Consider the following 17,263-nt stretch of genomic DNA (forward strand, 5'->3'; position numbering starts at 1 on the left):
CATCAAACTGGTGGGGCAACATATCTAAAACGACGAAGCTATCAGCTTTTTTTGAAAACAATAAAGATTGTAACAACAACAGGTAAGTTTATGAAAACTTCTCTCTTCTGTTGTGGTTAGGTCTAAACAATTGATCGGATATTTCTTATTAGCAATTACAGGCCATTGTGATCATAATATTCAATCCATCCCATTGGTTTATCACTACTTTTGAACGCAAAAAATATTCAAAATTTCTACCAAGGTTTTTGTCGTTAAATCGTGCTCCTAAGGTTAACTTTGAATGAAGTGAGGCTGCTTCTTTTAGCTTTGGTGATTGAAATGAGCAAGGAAAGCTTTTCAATTTTATACATTTCAGAGCTTCTTCGACAACCTCAGAACCAGCTGCAGTCAGTGGGCATACCAGCCAAAGTTTAAATAATTTTCTGACCAAAGAAAATGTACTGCGGGCTGAAATAGTTTGGGCGCTGAATGTTGTCTATAGACATTATTCTTTTAAGTCATGTGAACATTCCCCAAGCGTTTTCAAGTACATGTTTCCGGATTCAGAAATTGCGGACAAATTTACCTTTAGCGAGAGAAAGGTGTCTTATCTGGTAAATTTCTGAATTTATCTTAAGGACCTGATTAAGAACAAAATAGGAGAAGGTCCCTACGTCTTGTTATTTGATGAATCGCTCAACAAAAGAACACAGTCAAAGCAGTTAGATGTTATGTTTCGTTCATGGGATGGAGACAAAGTTAGGTCGCATTACTATAGATCAGCTTTCATTGGACATGCTACGGCAGCTGATATGTTAAATGTGTTCACGGCAGAGTTTGATTTGAATTGTTCTGAACTGTATCAATTGTCCATGGACGGTCCGAGCGTAATTGGTGTTTTTATGATAAACTCAGTAACTATTTGAAAGATGAGTATGGTGTTGATTCTGGGTTGTTAAACATAGGATCATGTGGATTGCATATTCTCAACAATGCATTCAAGTCTGGGTCAGAAACATCGAAATGGAATATTGAATCTCTCTTGACCAGCCTTTATATGTTATTTAAAGATGCTCCTGCAAGAAGGGAGGATTTCATGAAGCATTCAACGTTATTTCCAAAGAAATTCTGTTGTCACAGGTTAAGTCAAAGATTTTATGTCTTCCCTCATCTTCAATCCAGAGCAGAAGTTTAACTCATTCATGAACTAACCTAACAGATACGGCAAGAAAATTTAATGCTGCGTTATTGAAAGGCAGCTTATAACAATAGTACCCAAGTGTTTATTTTAGTGTCAGTGCCTTCCACACCCACATTGATACCAGTATTAAAATAAGCTGCATTCTTTTAACTCTAGTGTTGGTGAAATTAGTGCTGTTTCTGGAATCCATTAAATACAGTTATTCATATGACCTTATTCAATGATTAATTTTAGATGCCATATTTTTTGTCAATACTTGTTACAGATGGTTAGAAAACGCCCCCGCCGCCGAACGTGCCATACAGATTTGGCCTGCTGTTCAACAGTATGTAGAATGGGTTGAGACTAAGTTGAAGAGAGCTTCACAACCAACATGTAATTCATATCAAGTTGTAAAAAATGCTGCATCACACTCCATGACCATTCGCACCTTCAAGCATTTCTCTCCGTAGCAAAACAAATAACTCCATTCATGACAATGTATCAATCAGACAGCCCTATTATGCCTTTTATGGCAGGAGATTTGTCCGATCTTGTTCGGAGACTTATGAAACGTATTATCAAATCCAGTGTTGTTGATGATGCTGACTCTATACTCAAAAGCTTCTTGAGATTGACCTGTCCAATACTGAGAGTCATTCCAAAATTGAGGTGGGCTTTAGTGCTGAAACAAAGCTGCGTGAATTGACTGCCACAAAACAAATATCTGAACGTCAAATTCTAGAATTCCGCAGTGAGTTTCGTAACTTTGTTATTGCTCTTCTGAAAAAATTACTACTGAAAGCACCCATAAAATATGGTTTTGTAAGAAATATTCAGTGCCTTGATCTATAGCGTTTAGCTAACAATCAGGATGTGTGTAAAAAAGAGTTGAAACATATCCTTACAATATTAGTAACAAACAAGCGTGTGAAAGAACAGGACTGTGATGACATTCTAAGCAGCTTTGATTAGTTCTTTTTCTATGTTAATAAGAATAAGTCATCATTTAGTTCATTTGATAGGAAAAAAGACTATTTGGATGAGTTCTTTTAATGCACATGGGAATAAACACTTCCCAATTCCCAAAATTGTGGAATGTTGTGAAAAGCCTATTGCTTTTATCGCATGGTCAAGCCTCTGTTGAAAGAGGGTTTTCCATAAACCGGCAGGTGGAAAGGGATAATATGGCTGAAATGACCTACAGAGCTCAAAGGCTCATTTGTGATTACGTACTTAGTTTTGATGGTGATGTCACAAAAGTTCCGATTCCCCCTGAGCTGGTAACACATGCTGGATCAGCGCATAGTCGTTACAAAGACTTTCTCAAGGAGCAAGCTCCCACTCAGTTATCAGATAAAGATTTAAAGCGCAAGAGAGGAACTGAGAAATTGAATGAGCTTACTGCGAAAAAACAATGCCTGGAAACTGATATTAATAGTCTGAACGCCTCTGCTGATTCATTGGCTGATGAAAGTTTAAAATCTCGCAAACAAAGTGAAACTCATGAGCTCATTTTAAAATCTGTGACCATGAGAAATTCGGCTAGAGACAAGTCACATGAGTTGGCCGATGTAATTTCAGCCATCGAAACTCAAAAGGAGCAAATTAATCGATTGTAAATAGGTCAATGAGCTGTAATTTAATTTTGTATAATTTTGTTATTTTTGCTTTCGATAGTATGGCTTTTTGATGGCGAGGTCTGCCTGTAGTTCCGTTGAAACGCTTACAGATTTCTTGTTTTAAAGTTATTAATTTCTGATACATGTAGTAAATCTTTCTAAAAATAAAGCTGAAAGATTCCAACGTTATCAAGTGCTCTGCTATGCGTGGATGTTTCTTTATAATGATTTGCGTTTGTACTTCTTTTGAATTTCTGCAATAAAGGAATTTTCATTGCAATAAATTCGCCTTAAATACTAGTGTTTATATGGTATTTTTCAGAAAATGGTACTTGAATTTAGTTGAAATAGGTCCTTGAAAGTACTTGAATTAAGTTGGGCCTGCAGGCTATGAACCCTGTTTTTTTTTATGTGAGCATTTTTTTTCATTGGTTCTCGGGTTAAACAACGAATAATCGATGCGATTGAAGACATGACGAACCTCTGTTGATGACATGGTCAACTTTGTTTGTATTCGACGAAAAACTGTTTTGGCGGGAAAATTCTTAGCTCTCGCGTATAGAGTTGCAATGACCTCGATTGGGGGGTCTCTACGAGCGAATGTGATTGGCTGTTTTGGGGATAAACGGGGAATTCCGGCGCTACTAAAATAATTATGGGAAAGCCATTAATGGCGAACGTTTCATTGGACTAGGTGCCGTATATGTGCGAATTTTAAATGCTCATTGCTGGTGAGAATATAATTATTTCACATATCGCCATAGGTATTGTTTCATTTTATACCCGGTGATTGTGTTGATTATGATTGAAGTGAAGCGAATGTTCACTACACAAGGCCTCCACATGCACGGGATTGCTTAACGTTAGACTGTTGCACACACAAACACATACTCATACAGACTACTATATGATGCTGTAATGCTGCTTGGCGCGTGCACGTTTGATATGATAACAGGCTGAATAATCGTCGTAGCAGAAGATGAGCGCTGTGTCGTCTGTTTGATAGAATTTGTAATAAATTGTAATTTCTTGTGACCTGAAAATACTAAGCAGCAATCTATAGGTATAGGTCGAGGTCTGAATATTGTAGTGGTAAATTCCAGGATTTAAAATGATCTAATACTACGCCCCGGTGTTTTAGCTTCCGCGGCCATACATTGGAAGAGGTTTCGTTTCCAAGACTCAATATTCAGCCAGCCTTCAATATGTGACATCATATGAATTTTATTTGAATATTTTTATCAAATTGTGAAAAATATTTTTCAGCGCCTACCTGTACCCTACAAAATTTTGGATGTAGACCATAAAAAAATGTTTATCTTTGGTCTTATTTGACTACAAAATAATTCTTGAAGAAAGATAAAATACAATATAAACTTCTAGAACTTCAAAGTCACCAATTAAAAAGATTTTTCAAGCAATGCCCTTACTCCAAACAACCTCTAGCTTTCAAGGTAAACCACACTTTGCCCATGGGCAATTTATATTTCTCTGTGAACTTATCGAGAAAAGTTGACCGTATAAATATCATCAGCACCACTGGTGATTCAAACCCATATCAACGGATTTATTTCTATTTTTTTTTTTTTTAAGTACATTAATATAAAAACCGCCCGCCCTTATCATGGTAAAAAACAAAAGTGTGTCGAGAAACAAGGCGAAACAATCTTTTTTTGGCTTTAATTTAGTTACTTATTCGTTGTTGGAACTAAATTTCGTTTCGGAAGAACGCCTGCCCTGTTATGTATATTCATGCTTCACACACGCGTGTGTCACATATACTCGCTACTCTGGTGTATTGATCTGTGCATGTATATGAAAAGCACGCCTCGCATGTGGCCTAGTACATTCTAGTTTGATTTTTGCCTATTTCTAGTTTATATAACTTAGAAGCAAATATGCAAAACAGTAAAAGAAGACCACAAATAAAAATATAAATTTAGCTGCTGTTCAACAGATTGTAGCATTCATCTGTGTAAAAAAGAGTTTTGTTGGCGTATTTTGACCCAGTTTACAAATGTTTGGCTTTGTTTCATGGTTCACGATAATGTTGTTTCACAGGGCTGCTACTTTTTTGTTTTGGCTCAAAATCTTTTGCAAAATGCTGAGGTCTAGTTGCTAAGATTTGAATCTAAGAAACTATTTTTCAATGCCAAGGTTGGCATTTGACCTTGACTTGTACACCAGCAAATGTGGTACAGATGGTTCTCTCAACGCTGCTGCAGGAAAAGCTAGCGCTGGAATCTTAATTCCTTTACAGGGAATTGAGGTAATTCTTCCATTGCCACCGTACTCTATCCTGAATACAGAGTTCATCACAACCAGTTGGTCCTAGCCTTACCATCAGCTACACACTCTGACAGTAAATTTGTTAAAGTCTGTTCACAACGAGTTGACGTGCGGCTTTTTCTCCACATCAAAGAGCAGCTACTGCTGTGAGCTGTGAGATAGCTGCTACACACATAATCCATTACAGATGTGCTGACCCACTGCAGCCCAGCGTCCACCAAGAGTGCATAACTACACACACACATAACTTGCATCTCCAACCACTCGGTTCTTTAATATTACACAAGTCAGTTTAAAATGCAAATTTGGTTGACAAATTCATTATAAATACCAGCGATGATTCTTCGTCTGAATCAGATTCAAACTATATAATATGGATGCATCCGCAAAAGAGAGTGACTGGATAGATTGGAGTTCAATCTGTGCCATCTTATTATCTAGATATAATATAGTGCCACTTCTCTATGAGTGAAAACCACGAAAATATCAGTTGTCTAAATGCCTAGAGCTCTGTGAAAAAATGTTACAAAAATATGTGACTTGACATGTGTTGACATGTAAACCCAGATATATCTTCTTTCCTTGAATATTCTGTGAAATGAGCAAAATCCTCGAAAATTCTCTCCTTTCTAACAACTGCAACTATTTTATCTGGATCACTGCCAGGCCTTGCCATCCATCAACTCTACGTCATCATTCAATAAGAGTGTATAAAACAACAAGATAAACTTAAATTCTTCTATATTCCTAAGACTGCATGTCTTGTGAAATCTTGCTAGTTATTCACTCTTGCTGAATTTGTGTACAAAACCATAGCAACAAGCCACTTAACTGGCTCAGCATGCACCCCTGCAACACAGTTCACTACTGTAAACTGATACCCCTGTGGTCAAAAAGCCGCACGTCAACTCGTTGTGAATAGACTTTATACTTACTGATTCCATGTCTTCTCTCCAAACCTTGCAAAATTCCGAGCCCTCAGAATATTACCATCTTTGTCTATCCATAACCTGTCTTATCAAGAACATTTCTGGGATAACAATGAGTGAGCGAAGGAATAATGCCAAATTGGCTTCCAACAGTGGATCTGTCAACAAACCAACTTAGTCCCTGTCATCACGCCAATTCCTCGTGTTCAAAAAACATCTTATGATATCTGGTATGATCAATCAAAATCAGAAAGTACAGGTTTGAGTATGCTATGCAACACTCGAAACTGTCCTGTACAGATTTGATATGAATTAGGATTTGGCCTGCCTTAGGAGCAGTTGAGGAAACAAATGTCTCCTCATATTTAACTGTCAAGAACTGACTTAAAAGCAGCAATATAATGCTCACCTAGGTCTTGAAACTATCCTGAAAAACCAAAGCAGTGAATGGGTATCATTGTGCAAATTCATCATGGAGAGACAATAATGGATCCCTTCTAGAGCCATGCTGCTGGATGTATGAATTTTCAAGTTTTGAGTTATATTACCAATATTTGACTTAATTAGTTCATACAACTGCCACAAGGGTATTACATAGTGAAAAAAACTTCATTATCCTCAGAGCTATTGTCATCATGCTTTGTACAGCGGTACATTGATGCCATGCTTAGTATCCCTTATTAATCCACTATCTTGTGCAAGGGATGACCTCTACAAATTGCTTCCTACAAAATAATACAACTGATTTCGATGAAACTCCATCGGTTTCATAGTAGTTGCATTGAAACCAATAAGGTGGAGCACTCATTTTTGCTGCTTTACAGCTATGTTTTCTGTTAATGTTTCATTACAGTGAGTGTAAATGAATCTGACCCAGCTCCGATGAGAAGATTGAATTTTGCCCGATTAATCATGATGTATACGCGGAAGTTTGAGGCAACAGATCCCCGTGAAGCTCTTCAATATTTCTACTTCCTCAGGTTAATAGACAACAATCTTACTTAGTTTCTATGTAAGAAGTTGATGTGGCCCATAACCTTACTTCATTTCTGTTATTTTTTTTTCAGGAATTTGAATTCAACGTTATTTGCTCAATGTGTCTGTGAACTGGTGCTTGAAACTAGGGAGGTATGTGGTATTGCATCTGTGTATTAATCCTTTCGTGGTGAACTTATTTGGCTGAAATGTTTGGAATTGTTCTGTGGGGTTGAATCCAGTCAACACTTGCTATGTTACATTATTACCCCTTGGCCGTAGAACGTGAGCAGTATTATCATTAGAATGATAATGATAAATATAGCTGCAAAGCAGCGATAACAGGTTTTCTGCAAAGCCATTCAGGATGATGGGAATTATAAAAAATTAGAATACCGATACACAGAATAAAATGCATTGACAGATTCGAACCTAATATGCAACCACTGTGTAAACGTCCAATGCTTTGAAACCGAACTTACACGGACATACAATTAATGAATATGAATTGCTTCGACCCGGCATTTATTTTGGCATTAAAACTTTATGATACTGTATTAGGGTCCGTTCATGTTATACGTTTCGATCGTTTTCCACTGATCTCTTCGAGTCCTTTTCAAGAAATGACATGAAAAAATACAAACTAAACATATTATACTATTACTAATTACAGAGAATATCATGCAGGTATGAAATGGCCTAGTTTACCAAGTACAAATTAAACTCATTATCATCATGAAGATTGTGATGTTGGGTTTTTATTATTATTAGGACGTTCGTTAGACGAACGTCCTTATGTGATCGGTTTGCCGGTTGATGACGCACTTCCGATTTGGTTGACAGACGTTTAAGGTCGTTTTAAAGCCAGTTAGTTAGAGATTTCCTCAAATTCTGCATCAGAAATGGTGTCTTCAAGTTGGGATTGAATTTGGTTAAAAATAGTTGGTTAGTTTTTGCTGTCCCCTCTTGAAAAAATGCTCTTCACACCGTTTATGTGACATCACACATCACGTGTTGCTTATGACGCAGAAGGTATAGTGATCGACAGATTTTTAAAATCGTTGTATCGTGGATGTTAACTTTAGAGGACCGTACGAAGTCTCTTTAAAGGTGAGTGTCAACATATATGGTGACTTAACTTAATTCTTTGTGAGCGCATAGAGGCCCTGTGAGAATCTAGAGACGTTCGCAGCATTGAAAATTACGCAATGGTCCGCTCGACACACACACACATGCTGTCAGTTTGGCCTACGTGACTAAATACAGCCGCCATGAATCAGAAGCAATCCACTTCAAATTTTATGAAGTGAATATCATAATTATTATTTATCCGATATACACCAAAAAACCTTTAAGAGAAAGGTATTTGGCGTCGGATTCTGTACCGAAAATCCCGGATTGTTACACTGCATAGTTTTTTTAGTAGGGTTCTTTTAACATCTTGCCTATGAGCCATTTGATTGACACGTGGGGCGGGGCTTGCGATCTGCCGATGACGTCAGATGTAAACAATAATATAACCACGTGCATCGCGCACATGTGTTAACAAACCTGACAACAAATTAGATTTTTTGGCGCCAAAACTTTTTTGATTTTTTCTTTTGTCCAATGATTTTTCAATTGGAGCCAACTGCTATGCCATTAGATTGTACAATCAAGTATTCACGTTTTATAGACTCTCTCTGAAATAATTCTTGTCCAGGGGACATGTATTGAAATATCCATTGTCGTTGTTTTTGTTTTTTTTTTATTTTTAGGATATAAACAGCCTAGAAGAAACATCATCTGGCAGACACACATTTGACTACAGATCATATCCTGTTATAAAATGTGTTTAATAAATATTTTACTCAAGTTTTCTTGCCATTAATACTTCCTGACTACTTTTATTTTATGGTTATCTAAGTGCAAGGCAAACATTGGTGGGGTTCCTTTGGCCCTCCGAATATATAGGACCAAAAGGGGAATTTTATGCCATTTGGATTTATTTTTGCTTAGAAAATCTATTCAAATACTTTTTGGCGGGCACATTCAAATTCTGAAGGGTAGGACTAGTCCTACCCCTAAATCCACTTGCATTCAGTCTCAACGTTAAAACCTTCACCGGCCTCCTACTCAATTTTTTGAATAAATGTAAAACTTATGGCAGAATTTATGGTTGATTCCTCGATTTTGAATCCCAAAGAATAATTTTTGAATTACGCAGTAGGATGACACTTGAATAGCCGGTATTCAAATTTTCCAATCAATGTGGGAGGTGTCTGGGTCTACATGCGTTTCACAAACGAACGTCCTCTTTTAAAGTTTCTTTCTAGTTTAATTATCTTGATACTCCTCCGAAATTGTATGGTTGGATTGTCTTGATTGGTAAACTGAACAATTTTTCATTATTAGGCCAGAAAAAAATATATTCTGTTACTAGTCAGGCCCTTCTGCACAAAATGATGCGGTGATCTGGGTTTTTTTTCTCGAGTGCGATGGATTAGTCGACAGGAACAAATCCGAACGGACGTATAGTAGCCGGCCCTTACAAAATTGATATCGATATCAACATGCTTTGTTTTCATTCACAATCAGACAATAGCAATGAATAGTTGGACTAAACTTCCGCGTTTGACGACGTCGGCGCGCGGTGCGCGAATTTCGTAGCCGATTTTTCTTTCCGAAAAAAAAAATTTCGACTCGGGGGTTATAGATCGTCGCGCGCGCTGACCAGAAACAGAATACATTTTTTGTTTGGCCTTATCTAGACAGGATGTGACAAACGTGTGAACAAGTAGAACTCTTCTCAACCGACAAATGCAGGACAATCCAATGAAGCATCTTCTCAGTTCTTATGTAGAGCTATTCCGAAAAAAATCTTTGCTCACTGCGCTGTCTCTCCAAACGCTCTACGGAATAACAATCTTGTAACTAAGTTTTTAAATGAGACGATATAAGACAAGTTAGAGAAGCCTATTATCTTCACTGAAATCTGAATGTATTCTCAACACTTCTTAAATCATACATGTCTATGCAATTATATGTGTACATTTAATCCCAGTAGAAAAATAGTGCCAGTTACGGAATACGGGATATCGACAAATTCAAGTTCTGAAATTTCTCATTTGATGGCGCTAGTCAGAACTGGAAATTGGAACCTCAATCTGCCATTATCTAGTTCATCTGCAATAAAAATCTCTCGCTTCAATTTCTTGTTTTTATTTAGCGATGTTTTACTAGCTATACATCGTCATGTGTAATCCTTTAAATATGATATCCTGGCAATGTGTTGAATTCGATATAACCTCACTTCAAATCAGTTTTCATATCAGGTCGACTTGGGTCGAACCACGTCGCTAATACATTTGTATATATGTGCGTCAGCAGTCAGTCGCACATGTGCGAATATAGGTTACTGTACTATATGGCTGCTGTGTGTGTTAGTAATCACCTGAGCGAGTCTATGTATAGTACAGTGACTCGGTGATGATATTAGTGTATACACAGCGCTCTCATACATCGGAAGGCGCGCGCGTATTGTCAGCCTCATTCATCGTCAATTAAGACAAACTAATTGACAAATTGAGTGAACTAAAATCTCCTGATGAAGGGCCTATGCTTATTGGGCGAAGCTTTATGAAATCCATGTATTTTAGGCTAAAAAACTGCCCTCAGCTCATTGGCCAAGTCGGCTTAATCGCTGGAAAATTCGGGAGGTTGTGTTGTCATGAACGCCTGGCTCGTACGCAGCCTCTCTTTTTGGGTGGGTGCGAATTTAGAGAGGGTGGTACTTATTTGATTTTGCGGTGGACCTACTGCGAGCGCTGTAGGCGCAAAGCTTCTTTAGGGGGGGTGTAGGGGGCCTCCCCCAAGACAATTTTGAAAATAGAAATGCATGTTCGTTCAAATTTTAGTGAATATTTCATATAAAAATGTCACTGAAAAAATGTAATTAATCCTCGAATCATTTTCAGAATAAGTTTTAATTAGGTCTTATAATCCAACAACATACACTGGTGTCTCAGCGTTTATGGAGACTTGCAAATTTTTTGATAACAGTGTCTATATCTATATCATAGTTATATGTATGTGAGCAAGAAATTTTCTTTGACAAAAAATAGTGAAACTCAAAATTTTATAGTGAGGGGGTGCGTTCCCCTGGGTACAGGCCTGTATAGACTAAGTTTTGGCGTGACAGTTGTTGATGGTTTGCGCATTTGATTAAAAAAGTATTGATTTTCACTTTTCAAAGGTGATGATAAGTCTTGATTTTGACCAAGGCCTGACAACTATGAACCCTGATTTATTGCAGGCTACGCTGATAAATTTGAAATAAATTTATGCAATAAAATTGATTTTAGAAGGACTATAATAATCGCAGAACCATAATAAAACTATGAAAAGTACCAGGACTCGAACCGACAATCAAAATTGGGCCGTCAAGTACTGCCACCATGTGATACCTGGCAACCAGTCTTTACATCGTCAGCTCTCGCAAAATGTTTTTTTTACAATTTTAGGACATTAATAGTGATTTCTAGCCTTTGCAATGAGGTTTTATCGTATCCAACGTAAGGGTAGGATATCATATTTGAAGGATTAATCATGACGATGTTTAGTAAGTAAAAAAAAACGCTCATTAAAAACTTGAAGCGAGAGATCTTTATTGCAAATGAACTAAAACATGGCGGATTTAGGTTCCAATTTCCGGTTCTGACTAGCGCCATCAAACAAAAATTCAAGAACTTGAATTTGTTGATTTCCCGTATAACCACAGTAGATTTGCACTCTGTGACTTAATAACACTGCATGACACAATAGACATAAATGACCACCAAAGTGCTTGACTATGGTGCAAGTCCCGGGTTTCTGAACTTCGTGAAATGTCCGGATTCCTCAGATTTTTTCAGAATCCCCGGACTTTACCCATAATTCCCAGATTCTGAGTAAAAACCGGAAAAGGTCTCAGATTGGGAGCGGACAATTCATTTCAATATTTTATTGACCCAAAATATATGTACTTATTGTAAACTTCATGTTAGGAGCAAAGTATGTAAGTTTTCATATTTGGAGGCTTTAAAAGTTGACCAATGTAATTAACGCATGTGGAAGGTGGGGGTTAAAATACCAGAATATTGCAAATTCTGGAAAAAAATGATTATAATTTTTGTAATATATATCATTATCTCTTTTGTTATTCTTTAATGGTTACGTTTGCTATCGGTGGTCAATTTTGAATTCAATCTATCGCGATGTTCTGCAATATCGGATCGGAAAATTGATAAGAAATAGGAAATTTCAGACTATGTTCATCTCCGGGGCCGATAAGCCAGTGATGGGTGATCGAGTGTCCTGCATTTTCTAATTTAAACTGAAAAATCTGCGGAGAGAGTGGCATTGCATTTTCAATATAGCCAATAATACGCCGTCATTTGATTTTATAAACGTTGAATAAAATTTAAATTAATTTTCCGGGTCCAGTTTTCATGAGCTTGCAAGCCCATATTGCTATCACAGGGATTGATAGCTTGCTTGGGGAGTCGATAACTTTCGTTAAAAACTTTCTTGGGCTCTGATATTTACACACATTTAATGCAGTAGTAAAATCTAGGTTCCTTGTGTATATTGGCTATATCGGTTGTTGTTTTCTTTGTTTTGTGATCTTGTTTTATTTTTCTGAATTGAATTGACTGGTTTGACTGGTGCCCTGTCTCTTCAGAGAGCCAGGGGGCGATAGTTAGTGGTGGCATTTAACTTAATCGGATGATAGTAGTGGATAGTCATTTGAAGGAAATGCAATCTTGCTTTATGTCTTTATTATTCAATAAGAATATCGTGGCTCCTATCTATTTTCGTGTTCGCTTCTTTTCACCTGAAGTCACTGGAGTTAGTCACGTTTTTTCTTTCAGCTGTAAATTTTTCTAAGCGCCGAGCAAAATTATTTCAGCACAATCTTCTTAAGTAATCTAGCAATTATCAACATATGATACATTCTGAAAAGTCACAACAATATTCAAATAACAACCATCTAAATGCTTGCACTAACTCGGTCCATGTCTACAATAAAACCATTCCGATTCCCAGTCCGCTGATGTATGTGATATTTCATGTAACAATCTAAGACAACACTGATTTCTTCAGAAATGCAAATTTTAGTCCCAAAAAATTGTAATTTTTGTGTCATTCACTTTCAAGATGGCTGACCGGTGGCCATATTCATTTTAAAAACCACTTGCAGAGTGCAGTATTGAAGTACGTCTTTCTCTTTTACAAGATGTTCTATGATTCAAAGGGATTTATCAATTTCAATTGTGTGCGCATGCTTTTGGCTATTTTTGATAAACATGGTTGCTTTTAAAGGAATAAGTTATTGTGATCTAGTATGTAATCTACCTTAGCAAATATTATCAACGGCCGAGGGGTAATGCTAGCTAGCATTGCTCTTTTTGGCATAATGCTATCGTCCTCCACCACGAAAAACACATACCTGGTAATTGTAATGATTATATAAAATATTCAAAAATTATATGTTTTTGTTTTTGACAGTTTGAAATGCTTCTAGGAAAGTTAGAGAGAGATGGCAGTTTGAAGGTAATATTTATAGACAGTCTGTTCTATAGTTGGTGTAACTAGTGATTCTTTATCAGGTGGCATGCCAGCTAACACATGATTTAAGTAGAGATGATGATTCTGGTTGTGTAGAATAATTTAAAAAAGACAATCTTATTTTGACTACTGGTTAGTGAACCTGTGTTTTTCTATTGCAATATGTTTCTATGAACCTGTTTCACAGCCGTGATAGCCCACCCACAACTATCCAACTGAATCCTTTTCAAATGCGTTTTGTGCTACCCAGCCTTCATTATTTGTGACATCAGACCCTTCAAGGCATTTTAAGAAACTGAATAATACAGGATATTGGCTCAATGTTACTCTTTTAGTACTGCAGCGGGGTAAATTTCTTATGTTGTTTGTCTTGCAGCCAATGTAAACAATTCTTTTGCCCGAATCTCCTGCTATTTAACCAATTAGCACTCAGGAATTTCACAATGTAGTGTCAATTACTCCTCGGAAAATTCAACGGAAAATCCAAGTTTGTCACGATACCAAGTAGCTCATTTTTATGCCCCGAGCTCGACTTTAGTTGAGAGGGGTATATAGATTTACCCCTGTCTGAGAAAGACGCCACTGCAAGTGACGTTAAAATTGGGTCGATTCGATACAAATTATGGCCACCAGGGGGCCGACATGAAAAACGACGTTTGCAATTTGTGACTTATTCATTTCAAACTTGGTACACAAGTAGGATATCACTTCGGTCAGAACCATATCTAAAATTGGGTTGATTCAATTCAAATTATTGCCACCAGGGACTGTTTTACTGTAGTGAACTTTTTGATAAATGAACAGGCAATGGGCCGTTAATTTTTATGGACTTTCGCTTCAGCGAAGTCCATTTTGTTATCGCATATCAACTTTCTTCCTTTGGTACAAAATAACTTCAAAACGAGGCGTAGTTTCTCTTTGGAACTTTTAAAACATTAAATGCAGTAATAAAAGCTCTAACCGTATGGCATACGGTACAAATTGGCAAGCTAGCATACCCGTACCGTAAGTGATACGGTATCACTTAACCCTTCTTCTAGAAGGGCATATCTATCAGTATCAGCCGGTGCTGCCATCTGCATAAAATCCAAGATGGCAACAGCCAGGAAAAAACAATTTAGCTGGATGAAATGGTGCAGCAGCTCGTATATGATGCTGACAGTGATGCTGGTGACTTGGAATTTGGTAGTGAACAAATTGAGAGTGATAACGAATATGACAGCAGCAGTTCAGATGATGAGACTTAGTCAGAAAATAGGTTTATAGTGCCAGCTATGATTTTGATGATGAAAATGAAATCAGTGACAATTTTTTTATACCCTGTTGATATGGTTGTCATGGCAACGGACACCAATAACAAAAATGAAGAACCAGAAACTGTCCATCCTCAAGGTCACATATATCCAATTAATTTGTCTTATTTGTAAGCCCAATGGTTATCAACACCATGGTATACAATGTATCAGTGTCAAATACAATTTTCTGAGGCCTGAAATTATACCCCAATGAAACCCCTTACATCTGGCCTTCCGACATATCATGGTAAATGAGTGGAAAAATAAAATTTTTAGTGGTTCGTAGTTTAGTTTTTATTGCTTTGAAATTTTTACTACATAAGGTAAGGATATATGGCATACAATTTCAGTTGGAATTGAATAGATCAGTGCATTTTGCTGGGAGACAGAGCAGTTTATCTGAAACTTTATCGTGAATTTTCATCTTCAAGTTTTCCTAGAAACTGCAAATGATTCAACTGCCAGGGTTCGTCGCGGCTGGCCGTGAAAAGCAGTGAATTTTATAGAAGGGCAATGAAATTGGGAACTTGGAAATTGTTCAATTAACGAAAATAAATTGTCTAACAAACTTCGTACACAGTGTATAGAAATTGTCACACCATGAACGTGGAGAGTTTCTATTTGAGTGGGGAAAACCCTCTACCATGTATATTAATTATGAATCGTCATGCAGGTGTGTGTGATGGAGATCGTATCAATAGACAGATTTTCATGAAAACTTCTGGATTTAATCAACGGGGACATCTTAGGCTTATTTAGGCCAGCCGTAGGCTGAGCCTATTACTATACAAATGGAGCGAATTTAAATGACGGTTTCTTTGTAAAAGTAAAAGAGTAAAGGCTGTTTGACAATGCAACTGAGCATATAGTCATACAAATCATTCATTAGAGCATTATCCATTCTCCAACCCCCATGAAGCTAAATTTTGAAAGAGGGCCTCGTTAAAATTTATATGAGCTTTTTCGCGAGAATCTGATCTCAAAAATATCTGTTTTGAAAAGCCAATCAGAAAGCAAAGACTCCTCTATGATTGGCTTAGCCGCAGAAATCAGCAGATGTTCACGTGAACCCGTGGTATCGTCTACCGTTGTACTTCTGGGTTTTATTTTAAGATCTAGAATTGTATTTCAATATCGATTTCTGTGAAATCTTTAGTTGATTTGGTTTTTGGGAGGAATATTTTTATTTGTACTACAGAAAATATCATTGACAATTGTGCAAAGTCCGGGAAAAAAAGCTGCTTCTCAAATCGGATGGATGACCTTGATATGCTAATTAGCCATGTCTCAAACTGCAAATTCAAGCAAATTTTATTCTGCAAAAAAATATCAAATCCAATTCAATTTTACTTTATTGAACAACGTAAAACAGCAAATCCAATTCAATTTTGTTTTATTGAGAAAATTTCAGAAAATTCAATTCTATCACATTCAAATCAATAAGACCAAGGGAAAACATTTATTTGAGGTAGTTGTTCCTGCCAGCTCCAGTCGCTGTCTGTGCTACTTATGAAAATACGATTGAATTGTGTAAATTATTAGCCTGGGATTGACTAGTCTATGAGTTTGGAGTGTATTTGGACAAATTTAACCCACAGAATGCATCATTTGCCATTTTATAAAAAGCTGACAGGCTGGCCATAGTGCCCCTTGGGGCTCTTGTTGATTACTTGGTGCACGGATTCTTTGAAATTCTGCCAAAAACTTCATGCCAAAGATAGGTAGGCCATATGCGTTTCCATTCATGATTCGAAAATAAGATATTATTTCTTGATATTTTCCGTCCTTATTTTCGATCTAATTATCTATAAAAAGTCAGTCTTCTCCCATCATTTGAATTCAGTCCAATAGTATTCACTATTTTTCATTTTTTCTGCTTATAATCTCTAATCTAGAGTACCAATGTTAAATTTTGATGCTGATTAAACATATACTCGCGTAAATTTAGGAAAGTCCATATTAAGAATTTCATTTTCTTGTTGGGTATTTAGGATCGCTAACCAAGCTGGAGATTGTTTATTATTATTATTATTTATTTATTTTCTGAAAATTATAGCAATTTATAACAAACAATTTATAAATTATCATATTTTTGCACAAATTCAGTATAAATTGACATAATTTATCAGAGGGGAAGATATAAAAAAGCATAGCTTGTAGGATATACCACCCCAAAAAAAAGTGTTACATTAGAAAAAGAAAAAAGATTCATTCATACTTCCATGCACTCTCTCACACATACAAAAATGTACAAATCTGAAAAGTAACTTACTGCACAATTCATTAAAAATTTAATGCGGGTCATCAAAAAATCTGTATGTATCTAATCAATAGGAAGAAAGCAATTTGTCCTTTAAATGTGTTTTAAAGCTTTTGATGGATGGCAGGGTTTTTAAATGAAGT

General features: G+C 36.7%; 1 protein-coding gene across 4 annotated transcripts in view; it reads left to right on the forward strand.

The window, feature by feature from the left end:
* The window catches only part of LOC141901106 (nuclear pore complex protein Nup93-like), an 84,342-nt gene that overhangs the window by 50,963 nt on the left and 16,116 nt on the right, over positions 1-17,263 (forward strand). For all 4 annotated transcript variants that reach the window (XM_074788185.1, XM_074788186.1, XM_074788187.1 and 1 more), the window contains exons 13-15: positions 6,856-6,982; positions 7,070-7,130; positions 13,506-13,550. In XM_074788185.1, coding sequence (XP_074644286.1) covers positions 6,856-6,982; positions 7,070-7,130; positions 13,506-13,550 — 233 coding nt within the window. The remainder of the gene's footprint in view (positions 1-6,855; positions 6,983-7,069; positions 7,131-13,505; positions 13,551-17,263) is intronic.

Source organism: Tubulanus polymorphus, chromosome 3, assembly GCF_964204645.1.
Source record: "Tubulanus polymorphus chromosome 3, tnTubPoly1.2, whole genome shotgun sequence".
NCBI lineage: Eukaryota > Metazoa > Nemertea > Palaeonemertea > Tubulaniformes > Tubulanidae > Tubulanus > Tubulanus polymorphus.